Below are 24,525 nucleotides of genomic sequence, written 5' to 3' on the forward strand. Positions count from 1 at the left end.
TCCCCTGACCGTAGGCCAGTGGCTTCTTCTGCCAGCTGCCAGCCAGTGGGGCTCATCTTGTCCTTCTAAGCATCAGGTGGAATGAAAAGAGCACTGCTCTGAAGTCCTGAGTTCAAAACCCAACCCTGATGCTCACTTACTGTGTGACACTGAGCAAATCATTTGCCTTCTCTTCAAAGCAGAAGCATAAATTCAAATCCTGGCTCTACCATCAACTAGCTGAGTGATCTTGGCAAATCACTTAACCTTTCCGACCTTCAATTTCCTCATCTGTAAATGGGTCTATAATGGTACCTATATCTGATAAGATTAAAATGAAAATATGTAGGTTAAGCATTTAGCCCACACTAGGCTCCTCAATAATATTAGCTGCTATTAGTATTACCATACTTTTTATTGAATTATCAGCAGGTCTCAATTTGGGGCAGTTCTGCCCCTCTAAGGGGTTTTTGTATATATGTGGGAGCATTTTTGGTTGTCAAATGACCGGGGAGTAGTCGCATTTAATCCTGGGGGCCACAGTTGTTAACTTCCTGCTATATGTGGAACAATCCTGCAAAATAATAAAAAACTGTCTCTCTCAAATTGCCAAGAGTGCCTGCATTCAGAGGCAATGGCTGCTAACCTCAAAGGACCCTCCCAGTGCCCTTGACCTCCAAGTCTAACAGGAGGCAGTGCACAGTACTGGGTCTCCAAGTCAGGTATACCTGCTTTCAATCTGTCTCTGCCACCAATAAGCTATGAGACCCTGGGGATATCATGTCACCTCCCTGGGCCTCAGTTTCCTCATCTGTGAAAAGGGGACACTGATTCGTGTCCTGCATGAATGCCTGTGGCTTAAACAGGGTACTGACTCCAGAGCATCTACAGCAGGGGACTTGAGAAATTGTAGCCACAGAGCAGGACAGGTGGTGCTCTGAGGGCAAGTGGGCAGGCGGAAGGGGCTGGGCAGGTTCCCGAGTTATCCCAGACCCCTTAAGCCCAGAGTGAGCCGAACAGATCGGCTGGCTTTCCTGTAGCTCACTGGTCCTGCAGGACTCAGGGAGAGGCAAGCAATAGGGATCCTAGCATCTTGCTGGTCAGAGCAGGAGGTGGGTCTGGGTTGGGAGGAACAGTCAGGCGTTGCCTTCCTCCCTTCAGGGCAGAGGCTGGAGGTGGCCTGAGATGGAAGGGAAAAGGGGAAGGACCATGAGCAGAGGATGGCAGGGCTGTGAACAGGGCTTGTTAATGTCTCTTTCACAGCTTGCAGCTGGCGGGGGTGGGGGTGGGGTGGGGGGTGGCGGGGGAGGGGGGGCAGTGCGTGACAGAGGGAGGGAAGAAATGGGACATTTATCAGGTCCCCAAATATGCACCATAATGCGGTAAAGTGCTTTATATCATTTTATGCACCCAATGACCCTGCAGAGTAGGTGGTTCTGTCGCCATTCTATAGACAAGGAGGCTGACACTCGGGCAGACGGAATGATTTGTCCGAGGTCACACGGCCTAGACATAATCGTGATTCTCTCTCCCTGTCTCCCTCTACTCTTCTCTCTCTCTCTTTCACACCCCATTCAAAAGCCTCACATTGCTCCGAGGATACAGATAAAACTACAAGCACCCCAGGCTCTGGCACCACCACCACCCTGTTTGCCCTCATTTCACAATGTGCTCTCCCCCTCCCTACCCCAGGCCCCAGCGACTCTGCTTTTCTTGTAGTCCTTCATTCCCTTAAACCACTGGGCCTTTGCACACACCCTGTACCTGGAACGCTCTTCCCTTCCCTCCTAGTTACCCCACCTCTCCTTCGGATTGCAGTTAGAGTGTCACATCTGCACAGAGGCCCTCTCTAACCTTTACTAGTCAAATCCCCCTATGACAAGTACGTGCAGCATCAGGACCCTTGTCTTCATGGTATTTTGTCACTGCTGCAATTTCATGCTTATCTGAGATTATTTTTTTAAAGAACTTTCTTACCTCCATGCTCTTCTCACATTAATAGGTATTTATCAGGTACCTACTATGTGCCAGGTGCTGTCCAAGGTACTGCAGGAAGGTGGAGAACAAGCCAGATAAGATCTCTATACTCATGAAATTCACATTCTAATGGCAGGAAACGGACAAAGATGGCACAGTCTATGCAAAGGGGCAGAGGTGGGAGTGCAGAGTAAGCTGCACTGAGGGGTAGGAGGGGAGACTGTATTTCTGTTTGGCTGAAGCAGGGAGGACAGGGTAGGGAAAGGCCAGAGATGATGCTGGAGAAACGGGCAAGGACTAGGTCACAAAAAACTCCTACGGAGGAGTTTGACTTCCTCCAGGACAATGGGGGGCATTGGAAGGGTTTTAAGCAGGATAGGAACAGGGCTTGACATGTGTTTCAGAAAGCTGTCTAAGGCTGCAGTGAGGAGGCAAGGTTGGAGGGGCAAGGCTGGAGGCAGGGAGGGCAAGCAAGAGGCTTTGCCTTAATCCAGGCAAGAGGGAGGCTGACAGAGGGAGAGGGTGGAAAGAAGTGGAGGGGAGGCAGAATACTGATCGAACTGCAGCAGGAAGGCATCTGGTTGGCACCTGGAACTTCATGCAGGCAACTGTGAACAGAGGTGCCGCTGGCTGAGAAAGCAGGGCAGGCAAAGCCGGGTTCGGGAGGCAGGAGGGCGGGTGCAGAGGTGGCCTTCACCATGGAAGGACAGCATCAGTGAAAGAGAGGATGGGCGGAGTCCAGGGCAGAGGAAAAGGCCATGGCTTTGGGGACCACTCCAGTGTGCAGCAGACAGAGAGGAAGGCCACAGTACATTCTACAAAATACCTGCCCAGTATCCTCAATACTGCCAAGGTCATGAAAAACAAGGAAAGTCTGAGAAACGGTCACAGACCAGAGGAGGCTAAGGAGACATGATGACTAACTGCCATGTGGTGTTCTGGATGGGATCCTGGACAGAAAAGTATAAAAACTGGTGAAATCCGAACAGAGCGTGGATTTAATTAACTGTAATGAACCGATAATGGCTTCTTGGTTTTGACAAACCTACCATGGTCATATGAGATGTTACCATTAGGGGGAGCTGGGTGAGGGGTATACAGGGACTCTGTATCATCTTTGCAACTTTTCTGTAAACCTAAAATTATTCCAAAATAAAATGCTTATTTAAAGAAAGGAGGGGGACTTCTCTAGTGGCACAGTGGTTAAGAATCCACCTGCCAATGCAGGGGACACGGGTTCAAGCCCTGGTCCGGGAAGATCCCACATGCTGTGGAGCAACTAAGCCCGTGCGCCACAAGTACTGAGCCTGCGCTCTAGAGCCCGTGAGCCACAACTACTGAAGCCTGCACGCCTAGAGCCTGTGCTCTGCAACAAGAGAAGCCACTGCAATGAGAAGCCCGCGCACCACAATGAAGAGTAGCCCCCTCTCACCGCGACTAGAGAAAGCCCGTGTGCAGCAACAAAGACCCAATCAGCCCCCCAAAATGAATTGATTAATTAATTAATAATAATAAATAAATAAAATAAAATAGAGAAAGGGGGGTTTCAGCGGGACTTCCCTGGTGGTGCAGTGGTTAAGAACCCGCCTGCCAATGCAAGGGACACAGGTTTGAGCTCTGGTCCGGGAAGATCCCACATGCTGCGGAACAACTAAGCCTGTGCACCACAGCTACTGAGCCTGCGCTTCTAGAGCCCGCAAGCCACAACTACTGAAGCCCACGTGCCTAGAGCTCGGGCTCTGCAACAGAGAAGCCACTGCAATGAGAAGCCCGGGCACTGCAACAAAGAGTAGCCACCGCTCGCCGCAGCTAGAGAAAGCCCACACGCAGCAACGAAGACCCAACGCAGCCACACATAAATAAATAAATAAATAAATAAATAAATGTATTTAAAAAAAAATAAAGCCATTCCCAGGGAATGACTAGATGCGCTGGGATCTGCGCCCTGTAGAAATCGTGCACGTTTGCTAAAATCCCTGACAGGGGCTCAGGAGGGATGGCTTCATGGGGCTTCGAGGCTGGGGTCACTTCCAAAACCAAGTCTCCTCACACCTTCCCAAAGGTTCCCAGAGAGTGACCCTGTAGCCAGGGAGGTCTGAGGACACAATAAAAAGCCTTTGTTGAAGCTTCATTAAAAAAAAAAAAAATCTTAAAAATTCATGCCAATTCTGCATTCTACTCCAAAATAGTATCTTTTAATTTCACTATAAATGTCCCCCACTGTACTCCCCGGGCAATCTCGTGCACTGGTATGAAACGCTCGAAGTATGAAACCTCAAAAGTGGACAACTGACCTGGAGAGAGTGGGGGAGAAATGACTCCATCGTCTAGAATAACGCAGCTGGAGAAGGAGGAAGAGGTACCCGAGCCCTACGACTGGCTACAGACTGTGGCCCGGGCTCAGGGGCCTTCGTTCATTTTTCCATTCATTTTTTTCACATGCTCATTCTTTTTACCAATATTTATGTGCCTCCCATGTAGCAGCACTGTTCTAGGTGCTAAACCAGGGAACAAGACACACAGAAACCCTTATAGGTTAGTGGGAAGAGAGAGAGGAAATAAAATGAATAAATAGGGAGGTGCTTCCCTGGTGGCGCAGTGGTTAAGAATCCGCCCACCAATGCAGGGGACATGGGTTCGAGCCCTGGTCTGGGAAGATCTCACATGCTGCGGAGCAACTAAGCCCGTGCGCCACAACTACTGAGCCTGCACTCTAGAGCCCACAAGCCACAACTACTGAGCCCACGTGCCACAACTACTGAAACTCGTGTGCCTGGAGCCCGTGATCCGCAACAAGAGAAGCCACGGCAATGAGAAGCCCGCGCACTGCAATGAAGAGTAGCCCCCTCTCACCCCCGCGTGCAGCAACGAAGACCCAACACAGCCAAAAATAAATAAATAAAATAAATTTAATAAAATAAAATAAAATACGGAGTATGTTGGATTGTAGTGAGTGCTAAAGAGAAAACTCAAGCAGGGAAGGGACAGAAAATGGGGGGAGGGACGATTTTCAGTAGGGTGGCCAGGAAGGTCTCTCTGAGAAAGTGACATCTGGGTAACGACACAAAGGAAATGAGGCTGCTTTGTAGATGCTTTCTCATTTATTTTTCACAACTGTGGGTGGTATTATTTGCCCTGTTTTACAGATGAGAAGAGTGTCTCAAAGAGGTAAAAACGATTTACTTAAGGTCACCTAGGAAATAACAGGGAAACTTGGGGAGAGCAGTGAACCCAGGCCCATCAGTTCCTCTCCAGGAAAGGTGATCAGGAACACCTGTCTCCACCCTGCAACCCCTGTCCCCAGGCCCTGGCAGACATCACCAACTGATGGAATCCATCACACCTCTCTCCTTGAAGTCAGATTTCCAAATCCTCAGAATAGTCACTGCCAACTAACACCCCCCACCCCCATATACCTCCTTAACCTGACCAGGTTAAAGACCGGTTAAGGGGTAGAAAGGACTGGCATGCCCCCCGCCCCGAGGGCACTGGGTGGGCAGAGGAAGGGGCTGGGGATCAGCCTCACTCAAGGGGAGGGATGTTCTATTTGCTCAGCTCAGCCCAGTTCCTTCCAGGGTGACCCTGGTCACTGTCAAAGCTGCGGTTTATTGACTTCACTGGGTCTGGCTGCCCCATCCAACAAGTCGCCCTGGAATCCCTCCCTCCACGGCCAGAGAAACAAGTCTGGAGGGAACCAAGAGGGGCTCTCCCCACCCCGACTCCTTCCCCCTCCTTTCCACATAAAGAGGAACATGTCAGGGTTGAAGAAGTGACTCATTTTCCCCAGAGAGGGCCAGGGCTGTACCGAGTCAGGCTGGAAGAGCCCTTGGGTCACTGATCTGCCTGCCTGATCCAGCTGAGATGGCTCTGGGCCCCAGGAAGGGGAGACAAATGGAGGTGGAGGTGGCAGAGACAAGTGGCTGGTGGAGTGTGCCCGGCTTTCCTCACCCAGCCTCGAGTGTGTCACTGGGTGTCCCGGCACTGCCCAAATGGAACCTGATGGAGAAGGGAAAATTCCTCTGGACTTTCCTGAATGAGCTTTACGGCTGAATCACTGGCACTTGGGGACAGCAAGAAAACTCACAAATCACCAAAGAAGGAAAAATCCCTCTTCAATGGAGGGATCCGAGATCACCGGCAGAAATGCTCCCTGACATTTTGTTCCAGCTTTTGTTCCTTAAAGAAACACATTACACAATAGATGGGGGTCAGACTTGCTTGCAAAGTGCAATTACATATATTGAGTTCTATTTCTCCGTTAGCTGGCATTAACGCTTAGAGACATGTCCCTAATGACACTATGAACCATGCACTGGCTCCAGGACTGTCGCCCTGGCACAGGACAGCTTGTTCCCCATCCCGCCCCCCTCCCCTGTTCCAGCCCTGTGGGGTGGCAGCCTCCCTCCACTCAGCCTTTCAGGGGTGTCTGCTGAGAGCAGGTGGGCCAAGACAGCCAGGGTCTCTGTCCTCCAGGGCTTCCCCGCTGGGGCAGAGAAGTAACAGGCACAATTAAAGGGCGAGAGTGCCCGGAGGACAGAACAGCGCCAGTTCTTCATGCAGCTCGAAACTTGCTTCCAGCTGCCTGGCCACTCCCCAAAGGGGACCACCTGCTTCCCTCCAGAGAGATCCCGAGGAGGAGTTCCAGACCAACCTTCCTCTAGTCCTCCTCGGCTGGCCCCTCTCTCTTTACTGCCTGAAGCCTTTCTGAGCCACAAGCCCACCCAGTCCCTGCCCTGAAGTTAGACGCTCCAGAGGAGCCTGCAAAAAACTTCTGGCTCTGGAGTTACGGCTCTAAGCTGTGTGGCCTTGGCCAAGTCACCTCGCCTCACCAAGCCTCAGCTTCCTCATCTGTTAAATGGGGACATAAGAGGACCCATCTCTTTAGATCTGACTCTGATGAAATGAGTCAGCACATCTATTGTTTGCACAGAGCCTGGCTCAAACTTAACGCTCACCAAACTACGGCTTCTCCTTCCTGCTCTGCGGAGCAGACAGGAAAGAGGACAGAGAGAAGAGGCGCCACAAAGAGCTGCACCAAACCAGGGGTCAGGGTACTGTCCTCCTGACAGCGGCCAGAGGCTCGAGGAGATCCTGGCTTCTTTCTCCAGGAAGCCACCAGCGGCTCTTAGGCCACCCCCCACCTCACTTCCAAACCTGCTGCCCATGTCCTGCCAGTGCAATGATCCCAGTACAATGAGCTCCTGGCTGTGGGAAGGGGACTTCCCCTGACTTGTCCCAAACTTGCCTCATCCTGATCCAACAGGACATCAGGACCAGGGGGCTGAGCCGTACCATTGAGCTCTTTCCCTGTCCCTTCTCAGTCTTCATTTTTCTTCCACCTGACGTTCTGAGTTAACAGTAGCTGCTTCCCAGGCCCGGCTGCCACACAGCATGCAGCTCCCGGAGCAAAAATACCCATGTGGGGGTGGGGGGACCTGGAAAATGTGGCGGCAGGAGGAAGAGAACACATTTCTTGAGCACCTATTGTGTGCCAGTTCTTGGGGTGTGGGTGTGTGAGCGCACGCGTGCGCATGTGTGTGTGTGTAGGTGTCTCATCTCTAGGAGAGCAGGGGACCCAGTCCCCAGAGGGAGATCAGGCCTGGGTCCAAGGTAAAGGGGCAATTCCCAGGGAAAAGGATCCTGAAGGGAAAATGGGCTCTGGAACCTGGAGAGAAAAAGGGGGAGCCTGAGCCCCAAAGAGGAAAATGGGGGCTCCGATACAGAGAGAATGAGGTCCATGACAGGGGAGTTATGGCTATCTTGGATCCCGAGAGGCAATACTTTAGACCAGGATGGGGAGGTGGGGAGAGGCCTGCAGAGCTAGAAATTCATTTAATTGAACATCTCAGAGATTTTATTTGCCAGAGTTAACGGCGGGGGGGGGGGGGGCAGGAGGGGGACAGAAATCTTAAATGGAATGTAAATGTACTGGAAAAGCCAGCAGTTTCCAGTACAAGAGGTTTGGATGAGGGGGCATCTCCTACTTCTGGGGAAACCTCACCGGCTGAGGCCCAGGCTTCAGCCCTTGTGTTTCCTTTCTCTCCACGGCAGGGAGCCTCCTCAGGTCCTTAGAAGGCCCCCACCCCTGCCCAGTGAGGGGCCGTGTGGGCACAGCAACTCCAGTCCCCACCCCAGCCCCACTTCTGTGGACTCCTTCAAAGTCTGGGGAGGGCGGCAGCGGGGTGCAGAGGTCACGGAGAAAGAATCCGGAGGGCAGAGAGCTGCTCCTCCCCCGTTAGATGCTTCAAAGACAGAATCTGTGCCCATAAAGCCTCCCCCTTCTCTGAAGCCAGCAGACTCCACAGCGGGGGAGCTGGGGGGCACAGGGAGCGGGTGTAGCCACCAGAAGGCCTGGAAGAAGAGCTGCAAAAGCAGCTAGCAGGAAGCTGGGCCTTGAGTCAGAGTTTAGCTGGAAGGCCTGCTAACGAGCTGTGTGACCCTGACCCAGAGCAGCTCAATCACTCACCAAGACTACCCCTCAGTGTCTCTGTCTGCCTCTCCCTCACCACTACCACGGGCTTGGGCTGGACCACCATCTCCCACCTCCATTCCTGTCCCCTCACCCAAGGCCATCTCCACTCGGCAGCCAGAGAGAGTTTAAAAAAAGGCAATTCAGGTCCTGCCATCTCCCTGCTGGCACCCTTTGCAAGGCCAGGTGGACCCTCCACCCTTCCAGTTATAGATGTTTGCCTTTTCTTCCTTTGCAGGCTTAAGTGGGGTCTTTCGGTATAGAAGAAAATTAAGCTTAAACTTTATTGATTTGAAACACACGCACACACACACACACACACACTCTCTGTGGCTTTCCATTTTCCACTGCTCTTGGGATGAAGTCCAAGTCTCTCACCTGGTCCACATAACCCCATGGGGCCCAGGCCCTGGTGACCCCTCAGCCTCACTTGGGTCACTTTCGCTTCCTCCTACTCCAGCTGCGCTGAACATGCTATAGGTCACCAACCTCAGGACCTTTGCACATGCCATTATCTTAGCCTAGAATCCTTGTCTATCTTTTTTACCTGGTTAATACTTAACCCACCCTTCAGACTTCTTCTCAAATGTTTCTTCCTGAGAGATGTCTTCCCTGCCACTGCTCTCCCGCCAGCCCCTGCCTGGGACGGGCTCCTCAGACATAAGGTCACACAGTATCCTGCTCAAAATCAGAAATCTATGCAATTACCTAAGACCATTTCTGTGTGCTTCACCATTCTATACCCTGTGCCTGGCACAGAGCGGTTGCTCAATAAATGGTAGTTACCACCACCACCAATCTTCTCATATTTATCTTCTCTAAGAATCTATGTGGGGGAGTGTGCAAAAGAGGCCGTGTGGGGGCCTGAGAAGAACACAGGCATCAGCAGCTGAGGGATCTGGGTTCTAATTCCAGCTCTGCTTCGATGAGATTTTTGGCTTTGGGTAAGTCACCGAACCTCTCTGAGCCTCGGTATCCTAGCCAATTAATCTAAAGATTAAATTAACACTTACGGCATGTTGATTACAAATGTCTTTATTATGACTGGTAGAGGCCTCTTTCAAGACTCCCCACCTCCTTTTGCATCAGTTTCCCCCACCAAGCAATGTTCTGATGGCTGAAGTGACAAAACAAAAGGCCCAGGACAGGGCTGGGCCCAGAGCATACGTGTAATAAGTCAGGATTTCCAAAGTGTGATCATTCGCCCACCAGCGTCAGAATCAGGACGTTCGCTGGAAATGTAGGTTCCTGTACCCCACTCCAAACATACTGAATCAGAATGTCTGTGACAAGGGCAATGAAATATGCATTTGTCACCGGAATTCCTGGTGATTCTCATGTACACTTGGGCTTGAGAAGCACTGCAGTCAATGCAGTCTTACTGTTACCACTAACCTGCAATTCCTGGGGCCCTGATTAGGAGCCCATAGGTTATGTGGAATGGGGGTGAAAGCATCTGTCACCAGAAAGGCACAGGCCTATCATGAACTGTTCTGCTTCCTCGTGGCTTAAAAACATGAGCACAGGCCTTGGAGTTAGACAAGCTGAGGAACAAATTCTGGACTGTCTACTTGCCTAGCTGTGTGACCCTGGACATGCAGCTCAACCTCTCTCTGTTGCCTTCTGCAGATATAAAATGGTAACAACCAACCTCTACCTGCTGGGGTTGCTGGACATGATCTGAGGAAGTGCCTTATGCAAAGCTCATTTCAGGTGCTGGGGGGCGGGGAGATGCGGAGAGCTGCAAAACAAAACAGGAAATCCTTCACCGACTCCTCATGCCTCTTTTGATGCCACAGGTGCACCGGAGGTGGAATCTGTGTGTCCTTCTCAGGACACAAGTCCTGGCCATCTAGAGAGGGCAGAGACTCTCCATGCAAGGCTGGTCAACCACCCACCACCCTTGCAGTAGGGGTGCGTAGCAGGGTTTGCGAGGACAGAAGCAGGTGTTGGATGGGAAATGGCTGGACAGTTGCCCAGGGCCCGCACTGAGTGGCCCAGGACCAGAAGAATCACCCTCCCAAGGCCAGGCCTCGCAGGGCAGTGGAGCCAAGCATGCCACGGTGGGTGACAACACAGACTCTGGAGACAGACTCTTCAGGTTTAAATTTTGGCTCTGCCACTACTGGCTCTGCCTGGCTGGTGAACTCCTAATCATCCTTCCAGATCCAACTCAAAATATCACCTCCCTGGGCCAAGTTAGTCATCCATTCCTCCAGCCTTTAAAGGCTGTTGCCTTTCACTTGTGGCCAGTTGACTTGTCTATCTCTCCCACAGGCCTAGGAGCTCCTTGAGGGCAGAGACACCCCATACCTGGCACAGAAGATGCATTCGGCAAATACTGGTTCAGTCTGAATTCCAACTTTTTCAGCCTTCTGAGTTCCCTTCCTCACCCCACTAAATGCCTCTATTCTAATCCCTGTTCCTCTCTCAGATACAAGCCCTTTGTTTTCCAGGGTTTCAACTTCCAGATCCCTTTCTCCTGAAAGGACATCAGCTCAAGCCAGAGCTGATGCTTAAGGGAGGATATACAGAAAGACCTCATATTAACTTCTTAATCTTTGCTGGCTGCAAAGGACTCCCATGGAAGGGGAAGCAGTCAGGATCTGCGAGACTGCCTAGTCATAGGACTGTGGGGGACAGTCAATTACAGACAAAGCACTCTAGTGTAGTGGTTAAGAACTTGGGCTCTGGGCTTCCCTGCTGGTGCTGTGGTTGGGAATCCGCCTGCCAATGCAGGGGACACGAGTTCGAGCCCTGGTCCGGGAGGATCCCACGTGCCACGAAGCAACTAAGCCCATGTGCCACAGCTGCTGGGCCTGCACTCTGGAGCCCGTGAGCCACAACTACTGAAGCCCGCGTGCCTGGAGCCCGTGCTCCGCAACAGGGATGCCACCACAATGAGAAGCCCATCCACAACTAGAGAAAGCCTGTGCGCATCAACGAAGACCCAACGCAGCCAAAAATAATACATAAATAAATTTAAAAAAAAAGAATACCTAAAACACCTAAAAAAAAAAAAAGAACTTGGGCTCTGGCCAAACTGTCTGGGGTTCAAATCTTGCTCTACCACTTATTGGCTCAGAGAGATACATTACCTCTCTGTGATTCAGTTTCCCCACCTCTAAAATGGGGATAATAATAAATACTTCATAGGGCTGATGTTATCAGTTAAGAGAACTGATAACATAAAACACTTAGCACTGTGCCTGGCACACAGTAAATACTCAAGAAACATGATTATCTTCTTTTTTCTAACTTTTATATTGGAGTATAGCCAATTAACAATGTTGTGAGAGCTTCAGGTGCACAGCAAAGTGACTCAACCATACATAAACATGTATCCATTCTCCCCCAGACTCCCCTCCCATCCAGGCTGCCACATAACATTGAGCATAGTTCCCTATGCTATACAGTAGGTCCTTGTTGGTTATCCTTTTTAAATATAGCAGTGTGTACATGTCAATCCCAAACTCCCTAACTACCCCTTCCCCCCACCCTTCCCCCACTCCCCGCCCCGCCCCGTAACCATAAGTTCATTCTCTAGTCTGTGAGTCCATTTCTGTTTTGTAAACAGGTTCATTTGTATTACTTCTTCTTAGATTCCATATATAAGTGGTATCATACAGTATTTCTCTTTCTCTGCCTGACTTACTTCACTCAGTATGATGACCCCTAGGTCCATCCATGTTGGTGCAAACGGCATTATTTCATTCTTTTTCATGGCTGAGTAATATTCCATTGCATATACGTACCACATCTTCTTTATCCATTCCTCTGTCAATGGACATTTAGGTCGCTTCCATGTCTTGGCTACTGTAAACAGTGCTAAAGGAACACTGGGGTGCACGTATCCTTTAGGACCATGTTTTTCTCCAGATATACGCACAGGAGTGGGATTGCAGGGTCATATGGTAGCTCTATTTGTAGTTTTTTTAAGGAACCTCCATACTGTTCTCCATAGTGGCTGTACCAATTTACATTCCCACCAACAGTGCAGGAGGGTCCCTTCTCTCCACATCCTCTCCAGCACTTATTGTTTGTGGATTTTTTGATGATAGCCTGATTATTCTTTATGTAATAGCTGAGACCAGTAACGCTATGGCAGGAAAGAACAAAAGGATTATGGAAGAAAAATCAAAGGTAGGCAGAAGTTAATACATCATTTCTCCCAAGGAATCATCAAGTGTCACCAACCCCAGAAGTTTTCTCTGAAGTAGCCTGCCTGGCCAGTGCTGACCATGCTCGAATTGGATCAGAACCACGGTGCCTAGCTTCCCCTGTGGACTGTGAGCTCACTAAGGCAGCCCTGCGTCTGCATCTTCTCCCACACCGTCTAGAGCATGGGGTGATGCGGGGTAGGCTTGTGGGAAATGTCTGCCCACAACATGGGCATAAACAAGCTCACAGTATGACCCAAGTCCCTGACAAAGGTCTTTCAGGGAGGGCCCAATTCAATGGTAAGGCAATACAACTCTCTGTTGCCCATGGTGCAAATCCCTACAGAACCCAAATCCCTTCCAAGCCCATCCTTGCCAGGTGTTGGGAATACAGATGTAAAGAGGCAGGGGCTCTGCTCCTTCAGAACCCCATCCAATAAGAAAATCAGTTAACATTTACTAGGCACTTATGGTATGGATCCCAGATTATGCTAGCACAGCCTCTGGCTCTTTACAAGAATTATACTGCTTGTTTAAACAGCTGTATGAGTTCAGTACTATTATTCTTCCCATTTCACTAGGCAGAAAGAGAGGCTAAGAACTAAAGGGATTTGCCTAAAGTTGCTCAAGTAAATGCAGAGCTGGGATTCAAACCCAGGCAGGACCGGCTCTTGATCTGCATTGGTGCAGGAGACAAGAAAGAGCGGGAAATTCCATCCAAGGTGACTTGTAGCCTGATAGAAGGCAGTCGGGGGTGGGGAATGAAGGGGGCTGAGGGACAGGTCTCCTTCGTCCCTCAAAGGGGATGGGTGGGCCGGGGACCGTCAAGAAAGCTTGTGGAAAGAGGAACAGGCTAATGGGTTTGGGACATACACATGCCAGTGTTGTAATTAGTACGCCCATCTCTCAGAGTCAAGTGCTGAATACGCACCACACGTGCTCTGAGCACATCTTCCCCCGTTTAATGTTTGCAAACACCCCGGAGCGGGTTGTTTACCCACTCTACAGATGGGAAACCCCAAGGCTCAGAGAGGAAAACTTACCTGCTCAAAGGTCCTTTACAACAAATAAGTTGTGGAGCCAGGGTTCAAGTTCAAGTTGATACCTCAACCCCTGCTCTTGGCCCCCAAGGCCATGCTGCACAAACAGGAATCAGTGAGTGTGTAGTAAGGACCTGGCGCAGAAAGTGGGAGCTGCCTAGGGTTCCATCCCGGGCCTGCATTTAATGCCTGTCTGCTCCCTATTCAGGCTGCAGGCAGACAGAATCGCTCCAGCCCACCTAAGCCTTTCACGCATGCACTTGTGTGTGTGTGTGTGTGTGTGTGTGTGTATGTGTTGGGGTGGTGGTGATAATTAAGGGCCTTGTTAAAGGGTCTCCCAACTATACGGGGAAGTAAAATAAACCAGCAGTGAGGTAGGCTGATGATGGGAATCTCCTCACCTCCCCCAGCCTAACTGCGTTCACCAGAACTAGAAAAACAGCATAAGCGAAGCCTAGCATGCAGCAGGTCTCTCCAGCTCTTCACGAGGCTCAGGATGACAGAACTGCAATAGCAATGTTATTCAATCCTACTATCATTACGTTATGGACAGCTCCCGTTACCGAGGACCCACTATGTGCACATCCTATGAGCTTTACAAGAATCATTTCAACCACTCTTTAAAACACATGAGAAAGGAATTACTATCATCCCATTCCACAGGGGAGAAAACCAAGGCTCAGAAACAGTCCCTGGCCCAAGATCACCCAGCTAGAATTAAGTGGCAGAGCTGGACTAGAACCCAGGTCTATCTGGCTCTGAAACCCGCATCTTAACAGAAAGAGCACCAAATTAGGAGTCCCGGAAGTCAGGGTCTAAGTCCTGCTTCTAACTCGTGTGGCCTTAGGCAAAGCCTCTTTCCCTTTCTGAGGCTTTGTCTCCCCGCGAAGAGGTGTTCTAGATGATGTCTACAGTCCCACTTCCATGTAGATCTTCTGAGACTCTGTGAACTCCCATGCCCCTCCCTCTTCCTTCCCTCCACCCGCGGAAGCCCGGCAGGATCACCGAGTAACACCCACTCAGGGGCGGAGAAAAATGAAGTACTGCTTTCTCGTGGCCGCCTCCTGCCTCAGACCAGCCCGGGACACCCAGGAACACCAAGCCACAGGATTTCCTCGAGCCGGGCCGTGGGAGCAGCAGCCCGAGGGCAGAGGGGCTAGGCGTGCCTTTGAGGCCATCACTTCCTCCGCCTCACTTCTCGGCAGGGTGTGCGGAAGCGGGGGAGGCAGGCCCTGGCTCTGTGCCCTTCTGGCTCCAAGTCCCTGGGTCCTCAGGGCCTGGGGTGGTGGGAAAGGGGTCACTTTGGGAGAATCCCAAGCTCCCCCTGGAAGGTGAGTGCAAATGGAGGCTTTAAGACAGGTCTATCTGGCTCCAAAGGCAAATTTTGCCCACCATGCACTGCTCAGGAACATCCTGCAGCACCTGGGATGCCCCCACTACTGCTCGCCCGTCCTCTGAAGTGGCTGCTAAAATCCCACATCCTAGAGTAACACAAGCCTCCTTGCCCTCAGGACAGGAGAAAGTACTGAGGCCCACTCTCACCAGACACTGGCCTCCCTGCCTCACTCCTGCCCCCTACAGGCCATTCCCCACACAGCAGCCAGGGCCTTTCTAAACATAAAACCAAAACCCGAGTCATCCCTACTTGGAGCCTGCAGTGGCTTCCCGTCACTCTAAAATGAAATGCCAGCTTCCCCCCATGCTTGACAAGGCCCTGCAGGACCTGGCCCCTCCACGCCCACCTCTTCCTACCCACTTTCCCCCTTGCTTCCTCTGCCCAGCCACATCGGCCTTCCTGCCACTCATAACGTGCCAAATCCCTCGTCCCTGCCTCAGGCTCTTTGCACCTGCTGTTCCTTCTGTTTGGAACTCTCCCCCTCCCGCATCTTTGCCTGGGTTGCCCCCTCCTCATCCTTCCCCGGCTGTCTAGAGTATCCCACCCCCCACCTCACAGCCACATTGTTTTTTCTTTCCTTTCTCTGAAGTGATCTTTCTGGTTGGTTGGTTTGTCTGTTTAGTCTCTGGCTCCCTCCGCTAGAATGTGGCTCCTTAAGGGCAGGGCTTTCGCTGCTCCATCCACCTCTGTCCCCACAATGACGCAGGACCTCGTTTCATCCTTATACCCTGCAGATGAGGACTCAGGAGCTCAGAGAGGTGGAGAGACTCGCCCAAGGTCACAAAGCCCAAAGTGGCAGGATACAGACCCAGGTTTGCTCCATCGCCTTTGCAAAGCCTCCATGGGTGGGGCTCCCACGGCCAGAGGCCTGCTCTGGGGGGCTCTCACCCAGGGAGGACTGATTCACAGTGAGGTGCGTAGGGAGGGTACCAAGATGAAGAGCCTACCCACACTTTCCCAAATGGTCCTTTCTCAGAGATACAGGATAGCTGGGGTTCACAGGTGGTACAGGGGCAACCTGGAGGTGGAAAAGCACAGAGCAATTAGGAGCAAATGGCTCCCAAATGAGGGGAGCCTACCAGAAACTGGGGAGCTGCGGAAACCTCAATCCACACAGTGTTTTGCAGAAGGGGAAACTGAGGACCGGGAAGGGGAAGGGACTTGCCTAAGGTCACACAGCCAATCAGTGGTAGAGCCTCATGGCCTGGGGTCTCCAGGGCCAGGACCCCCTCCCTGCCCTGAGAAATGACAGACGCCTAGATAAAGCTCAGGCAGGGTCCTAGGCAGAGCCCCCAGCCTGGAGCTGCCAGCCCCTGACAGCAGAGGCAGGGCCGACAGTGTGGATCTGAAGCATTAAGACAAAGAAAGGACTCAAATTCCATCCTTCTTCTAAAAACATTCATCAAGAAAGTACACTAGGTTAGGCCATGGGGCCCTGGGCAAAGAGGTGAACAGTGCCCTCCTTGGAGAACTGTGTGGCAGTTTCTAGGAAAGTTAAATACGCACTGACCCTACGGCCCGGCAGTTCAACTCCTAAGACCCACCCAAGAGACACGCACAGGAACGTCACAGCTGCCCAAACCGGAATCAATTCAAATTCTCATCCACGGACATTTACATGCACATCTACCCAGTGGGATGCAACAGAGCCTAAAAAGGCCCAGATACTGGCAACAGCATGGAAGAACTACAAACGGTCAGTATCGACTGAAGCTGAAGGAAACCAGACCCAAGTGCACATACATATGAATTCATGCAGATAAGGTTAAAAAATCAGGCAAAACAGAGTAATGGAAAGTAGGTCAGCGGCCCCCTGTAGCTGGGGGATCGACAGAAAGGGGGCACATGGGAACTTTCTGGGGCAGTGGAAAGCTTCTTATATTTGATCTAGGGGGTGATTATGTAGGTGTGTACATTTGTAAAAACTGAGCTGTACAAGATGTGTGCATCTTATGCAAATTATACCACAATTTTAAAAAAACGTACAATCTTGTCCTGAAGAAGCACCCACACAAGCAGCAGCAGGACTGGCGTGTGGTTCTCGTGAGGCTGACACCGGCTGAGCCCCTGTATGTGCCAGGCCTGAGCTGGGTTTCTTCTGAAACAGCACCTGACGAAACTGTTCCAACTACTGTACAAAATAGGCCCCAGCATCTCCATATTAGCGACGAGGAAAACACAGCTCAGAGAGATGACATGCTGTCCAAAGTGACAGAGCAAAAAGCGTGGGAGCCAGGCTTGAATCTGGGCCCACTGGTCTGTAGGTCCACTTCTGCTGACCGGCAGCTGCCTCGTCCCATGCCTCCTCCTCTCCAGGGTTGGAGGGAACAGTCCTGTGTGTCCTGGACTCGGAGCTTCTGTGAAATAGCTGCTTTGGAAATGCATCCTTCCTCCCCGCTCTGCCTCCTCCACCTTTCCTTGCTGCTCTCACTGCCACAAGTCTCGGAGGTCAGTCCTGGACCTCCATCCAAATAAAGGGGCCTCAGCTGGTGTGTGTGTCCGTGTGTGTGTGTCCGTGTGTGTGTGTGTGTGTCTGTGTCTGTGTGTGTGTGTGGTGTTAACCAAGGGGCTTTTCCAACCCTTGGGTTCCCCCAGCCCAGCCAGTGGCCCCAGAGTACTAGGAAGGGCTTGAGGTTAGAGTCCCCACCCTTGGCTCCAGTCCCCAAGTGACGCAACCCAGCGTCTGGATTCAGAGAATCATAAAATGTTTCTCTGGAATAACGGCCACCACCACCATCACTCGGTTCTCACCCTGTGCCAAAAGCTATGCGCATTAACGCGTCATCTCGTTAACCCTCACCAACGACCCTCCAAAACAGGTATGTTAGGATCTCATTTTAACAGATGGAGAAACGAAGCTCAAAGGGATTTAACTGACTTGCCCACAATCTCACAGTGAGGAAAACGGCAGAGCTGGGATTCCAACCTCGTCTGGCCAACTTCACGCCTGTGCTCTGAACCAGAGTATTATGCTTGCGATCCTACAGGTCACAGCTGAAAAGGCCCCTTGAATCGGTCTATCCCAGCCATGTCATTTTACAGATGGGAAAACTAAGGCTCAGGAAGGGAGAGTGTCTTGCTCAGGGCCACACGGAAAGATAGAGGCAGAGCTGGCTGGAAGCTACATGTATCTCCACCCTTGGCCTTGCCTTCAGTGACCAGAGCGGCCTGGAGCAGGCCATGTGCACCCAGAGGGGCAGCGTGTGGGAGGCAGAGGCTCTGGTTCCAGGCAGAGGTAAATATTGACATGACGGTGTTTACACTTGTAACCCTACTCCTCCTGACTGCCACCCGCACCCCCCCCCCCCCCCCCCCCCCCCCCCCCCCCCCCCCCCCCCCCCCCCCCCCCCCCCCCCCCCGCCGCTCCTGCCTACAGACAAGGAGGCAAAGGAGCTTGTGGGGAGGAGCCCAGGGAAGGCGAGGCTCATGTGTCAGGCTCACACTCACGGGGGCATGTGGTCAGGAAGCTTGGGGACATCTCCAGTCAGGGGCCACTGGAGACGTGGGCCAGGGCCCCTGGGGCAATGCCGGGAGCTGGGGAGCTGGGGGTCTGGGCAGGGAAGCACAGGCCTGGGTTTAAGTCCTAGCTCTGCCACTGACTGGCAGTGGGACTCAAGGACAGTTGGTGAGTGGGGAGGAGAGGACTTCACTGTCAAGTGCTGTGCAAAGGTGAAAGATAATCAGTATTTCAGCCTGGCCAGTGTCCAGCCCCAATCAGCTCCCGATGCCTCTGGCCACTGCCCAGGAGTCCCATCCCGGTCCTCAGGGGGCTTTCCCAGGAAGGAAGTTTCTGCTAAATTGAGTGGTAGTTTGGGACTGAAGCCAGAATCTTGAGGAATCAGGAGGCCGCTGCCCAGTTCCAGCTCCTAATTCCCTAAGTGGCCGTTGGGCACCAGCTTTCACAGCTCTGTAATGGGGATAAACCTACTTCCTGTGGTTGGTGTGACAGTCAGAAGGGTTACATTTAAGTGCCAGGCACAAGGTAGAGGCTCATTGTACCCCTCAGTCTTCCCTCCTGTAAAATGGGGACGTTGAATTAGACGGTTACAAATCCCCTTTTAAAACAAGCATTCGAGGTTTTAAGAAGATCTAGCAGCCAGGCCTACCTCCCTACCTCTGGGCCCTGACATTGGGTCCTCCCTCAGCTAATTTCCTGAATGTTCTCCAGAAACTTGTTCCTCTGTTTCCATCTCCCCTGTCGGTAAACCGCCCCCCACCGCCTACCTCGCCAGGAGCCTGTGGGGAGGAGGGAGCCATTCTGAGGCTTGTCAGCAAGCTGAGACAGGCCAGCGGATATCCCAGGCACCCCATCCTCAGGGCCGCTGGGGAAAGGGCAGAACCCTCAGGGCCTAGACCCCCAGCACCTCTCACTGGCAGTGGGGTTCAGTCAGCGTTGCTTGCTCATTAAACTTTGCCCCCCAGACTATAACTCTTTAAGGACAGGAGAGTATCTCCTTGTTGTCATGTCTCCAAAGCTTGGCTCCTAGGAAGCATTCCATTCCACTAACTGTTGCCATATGAAGCAGCTCAGATGCCGCCTCCTCTGGGAAGACTTCCCTGATACACCTCCACGGCCAGGGTGACTCTGGAGCTGCATCCCTGTTTTCTACCTTGTTTCAGAGCCATTCAGAAGCTTCACCTTTCTCTCTTTTAGGTCAAAGTTCTTGGAGGCCAGGAGCCCCGCTAGTTATCTGCATGAAAGCATGAGAAGGGAAAGGTCAATGTCCACAGGGCTGTGGGACCTCTGTGGTCACAGCTCCCTCCTCTCCTCACTGCCCATTCTGGGCAGCATGATGGGGATGTGGTGTGGGGTGGATGGGACAGTGACTGGTGTCCAGACTACTGTCATCTCTCCTAGGGCCACTCTGGCAGCCTCCTAAATGGTCTCCCAGCCTCCACCCTCACCCCTCCTACCCCTTCTCCAGAAAGCAGCCTGTACCATCATCTCAAAACGCAGACCTGACCACATCGCTCCTCTCACTGCCCTTAGGATCGAGCCCCGAATTCTTAACCTGGCCCTCCCTGCGTGCGCCTGCCCCGGGGCCACCTCCCAGCCTGCAACTGAATTAACTCCCGAGTGCACCATGTTTTGTCCCATCTCCCACTTACTGCTCCCTCTGCCTAGAATGTTCATTCTTTAGGCTACAACCTTAATGTCACGTCCTCAGGGAGCCTTTTCTGATCCCCAGGCCAGGTTGCCCTATCTGCTCCTCGGCACCCTGCGAGTCTCCTTGGTAACAGAAATCACACTGGTAATTTCCTGCTCCATATCTGCCTGCCCACCAGACTGTGGAAGACAGACCTACCCGTCTCGTTCACACCACCCACAGCCCCAGCTCCTGGCATTATGCCACGCATACTTGTTTGGTGAACAAATGAATGAACGAATGCAGCACTGATGGGGGCGAGCTGCTTAGCTAGTCAACCAAAAAGAAAAAATTGAGGGGAACGAAAAGTCGTAAACATTTGCTGATGGTTCCTCCCTCGCTGTCATCGAAGTGTGGACTTCAGCCAACCTGCTTATGTCTTGGCTGACGCCTGAAACTTTCTGCTGAATCCACCCTGTAGCCCTCTTACTCCTCAAATCCTGCTGCTCTCCTGGTCTCTCCAGTTCTGTCTGGGAAACAATGTACTTATTCTTTAACAAAAGTTAACAACATGCCTATTTACCAAAATGTTAGCAATAACCCAGTTATGAGCACAGGCTCTGGCCACACCGGGAAAGGTACTCCTGTGTTCCGGGAACCCCCTACAGCCTGGTTCAGGGGGGATGTGACTGGCCTCCCACCTTTAATTAATAATACTTTTTCCCTCAAGTGCTTAATAGGCAATGAAGCATGTCTACATTGTATCTTACAGAAGGAGCAGATCTGCCCCACTTGGTAGGAAAGGAGGTGTAGAAAGAGGGAATAACTGATGCAAAGTCACGCAGCAAGTTGGTGGTATATCCAGTATTCAAACCTAGGAGCTGGACCTGTCCTCAACTCAGCCACTTACAGTAAAGATGATTCCCAACCCTTAGCTGTGGCTTTTTGCTCAGCCCCTAGTTTGGAATGTAAAGGAACATTCTCAAGGCGCCACAAGAGTGGACTGGTAATGCCGGGTTGGGCCTCCTTCCCCCAACCTGTCCATCTGGTAACCCTCCAAACATCTAGGAGGTCTGTGCCTGCTCTGGTACTATCTTGCTGTGTGACCCTGGGCAATCTCCTTCACCCCTCTGTGCCTGCTGCTGGGCAGTATGGGGACAGCCAGAGACAGGAGACACAAAAAGCCTCCTGAGAACCCTCATGTCAAGCCTGCACTGGGGGAGTCTACTTGAGGTCTTTGAGAACAGCGCTGACTCCCTGCCAAGGGGTTAGAGACCTGGGTGGGGAGCTTGGAACCATCAGGGAGATTGAGCCAGGACAACAGGAAATAGCCCACACACCCTCCAAAGGAGCCCCACTAGGAACCCAGGGGCCAGGGGAAACTTGGCAACGATGGAGGGAACGCTGAATTGTTTAAAACCCATGGAGCAGGAGATCCAAGGAATAAACACTCTAGCGGCCCTGAATCACCCCCACCTCAGGAATGAGCACAGGGACTAGGGTTTAGGGGAAACCAAAATGACGGGGGCCAAGGAGGCCTGACATCAGCCTCCTCTGTACCCACATGCGGTGGACCAACAATCCACAGTGGAGTTCTGGCTCCTCGGTCTGCCTAAGCCTCCAGCCATCCAGCCCCATCAGCACCCCTTGCCCACTCTCTCTCCTCTCTCCTGCCTCTCTGATGCCCAGGTGTCAGGCAAGCCCCGTTCAGGCCTCTCCCGTACTCCCACACCTCTCTCTGGTCCCCTGCTCACACAGGTTCCCCTAGCTGGGATGTTCTTTCCAACTCAGATGCCACCTGCTGGGTGAAGCTTTCTCTCACCTCTCCATACAGAAGGGAGCCCTCACCTGGCAGGATCTCTCTACCTCTCCTAAAGATATGCCACCTAGCCTGAGGACTGCGTGGACATTTATGAACTGGTGGAAGCTCTCCTGACACAGTGTTTACGACTGTTTTTCCCTCCCTAGACAACGCTTGGCATATGGTAAGTGTTCAATAAATCTTTGTGGGCTTCCCTGGTGGTGCAGTGGTTGAGAGTCCGCCTGCCGATGCAGAGGACACGGGTTCGTATCCCGGTCGGGAAAGATCCCACATGCCGCGGAGCAGCTGGGCCCGTGAGCCATGGCCACTGAGCCTGCGCGTCTGGAGCCTGTGCTCCGCAATGGGAGAGGCCACAACAGTGAGAGGCCCGTATACCGCAAAAAAAAAAAAAAAAAAAAAAAAAATCTTTATTAAAAGATGAGCCAATGACCCGTTCTCTAAGTATCACTCTTCCCTTCTCCCCACAACATGATAAATTTTAATCCTTCTTCCAGACTTAGCAAATAGGTTAGATGTCAGGCAGAACTTCCCACCTTGAGCTTAAGGTTGTACAAGAAAGGAAAGTTAGCTGTATTTGAGCAAAGCACTCTCACTGGGTTATCTCACTGAATCTGTACACCATCCCTGTGAGATAAGACCCATCATGAGGAAACTGATACTGGGAGGTGATGACGTAATTTGTCCCTCTGGGGAAGTAGAGGAACTAGAATTCAAATCTAAATCTGTTTGATGCCAAAGCCGGGGCCTCTCTGACAGGCTGGGAGGCTTCTTAGGTTGTAAGGCTCTGAAAAGTGTCACCAACGCAAGGTGACCTCTCTTTCTTTACTGATTTTTAAGCAGAAAACAGTTCTCTTTCTGAGTAACTTAGGTCAGGGTGGGCTTGGAGGCAAAGTGGATGATATGACCTCAACCTCAATGACACCCTTTTTATTTCCCATATACTGAGACCTTAAATCAAGTGCCGGTCCGCGGGGAGTGAGCACCCTACCGCTGAAACTGTTCAAGCAGAGCAATCCAGGGGCAGGTTCCTGATCTACGAGGTGGGCTGGATCCAAGATGGTCTCTAAGCACCTTTGGGTGCGGAGTCAAGCCATACCTGCATTACTACTGACTCCGGAGAGGCAGGTGGTGCAGGGGAGGTGGACACTTGTGGAGTGAGAAAAGAGGGGACTGGCTTGGAGGGAAGATGAAAGGGATGTTGTAAGGGCACTCCAGCCCTGGGCAGAGTAGGGGCTGGTCCTGGGGAGCCCCTGGGGGGACTCGTCAGTCTACAGGGGATCCCATCCTGCCCCCACCCAGGCCCCCACAGGCTTGGCAGCATTGCCACGGAGAAGTGGAGGTGGCTGCATCCCCAGGACTGGCAGCCACCATCACTGGCACGTGCCCTCCTCAGGCCCTACATGGTGACCTGTATTCACTCCGCAGGGTACAGAACTGGACTAGAGAGAGAATCAGAGGGGCCTGTCCTTGAGGAAAGAAGCCACAGAGAAGTAGGTGGCCTTGGCCCCCAAGATGGAGAGGTGATTACTGGGCCCCAGAGAGATATTGAAAGGTCTTAGCTTTCCTTCCGGAGACAACCCTCCTCTCTAACACAGCCTCAACAACTCTGGTCCGACCAAATGGGTTTCTCTCCTAAGGCTTCAGAAACCCCCCTGAAATCCCCATGCCCAGTTCCCTTCTCCCCGGTACCACTGCCCATCCAAGTCAGTGCTTGGTCTCAGCAACCCCCTCCTCTGAAGACCCATTACTGGGAGATGCTGTGGAGACCAGATCGCTGGGCCTAGGGTCCCCAAGTGGCCCCTGGACTCTGACAGCCGTCAACCTGGCTGCCCAGCCTCCACTCTCAAGCCCCTAGGGGAATACTGGATCCACAGTCCCAGGGCGCCCAACCTAGCCTTATGAATGCGCTCGGCGCCGCCACCCACGATGCCCCAAGCCGAGCCCCAGAACCACCTCAGAGGCCCGGGACACTCAGGTCCTACCGAATACAGCCTCTTCAGATTGCCCCCGACCCCCTACGGAACCAGCCGAGGGTCTCCAAGCCCAGCCGGGTCCAGGGATTTCCGGACGCCCCAGCCCAGAACCGCACCAAGGGACCCCGAACCGAATCGGCCACCCCAAGACCTCCAAACCCGGCCGGGTCCAGCCGCCCAGAACCAAGCTCGGCGCGGCCGCCCCCGACGGGACCGAGCGCGGCGCCGCCAGGCGAGCCGAGCCCTGCCCGCGCGCCCCCCGACTCCACGCCCTCCCAGGACTGCTGCCTGCGCCCAGCCCCCGCGAGCCGGGCGGGCCCCGAGTCCCACTCCGGCGCCGCCGCGGGGACCGTCAAGGCGGGCCGGGCGCAGCACTCACCATAGCTCGCCCGCTTCGCTCCGGCCCCGCGCTGCTCCCCGGGCCACACTACCACTTCCCGGCCGCACACCTCGGACGCCGCGGCTGCGTGCCGCGGCAGCGCGCTGGGGCCCCGAGGCTAAGCGCGGCACCGGCGCCGAGTCCCAGGAGGCGGGCCCGCCGAGGGGCCAATGGCGGGGCGCGGGGCCCGGGCAGCTCAGCCAATCACGCCCGGGGCCCGCCTGCCCCGCCCGCGCCCGCGTC

General features: G+C 52.8%; 1 protein-coding gene across 1 annotated transcript in view; it reads right to left on the bottom strand.

The window, feature by feature from the left end:
• Positions 1–24,427, bottom strand: part of ECE1 (endothelin converting enzyme 1) — a 113,824-nt gene extending 89,397 nt beyond the window's left edge. The window contains exon 1 of the mRNA XM_032627863.1: positions 24,283–24,427. Coding sequence (XP_032483754.1) covers positions 24,283–24,285 — 3 coding nt within the window. The 5' untranslated portion in view covers positions 24,286–24,427. The remainder of the gene's footprint in view (positions 1–24,282) is intronic.
• Positions 24,428–24,525: the final 98 nt, after the last annotated feature.

The sequence above is a fragment of the Phocoena sinus genome, chromosome 1 (assembly GCF_008692025.1).
Source record: "Phocoena sinus isolate mPhoSin1 chromosome 1, mPhoSin1.pri, whole genome shotgun sequence".
In the NCBI taxonomy this organism is placed as follows: Eukaryota; Metazoa; Chordata; class Mammalia; order Artiodactyla; family Phocoenidae; genus Phocoena; species Phocoena sinus.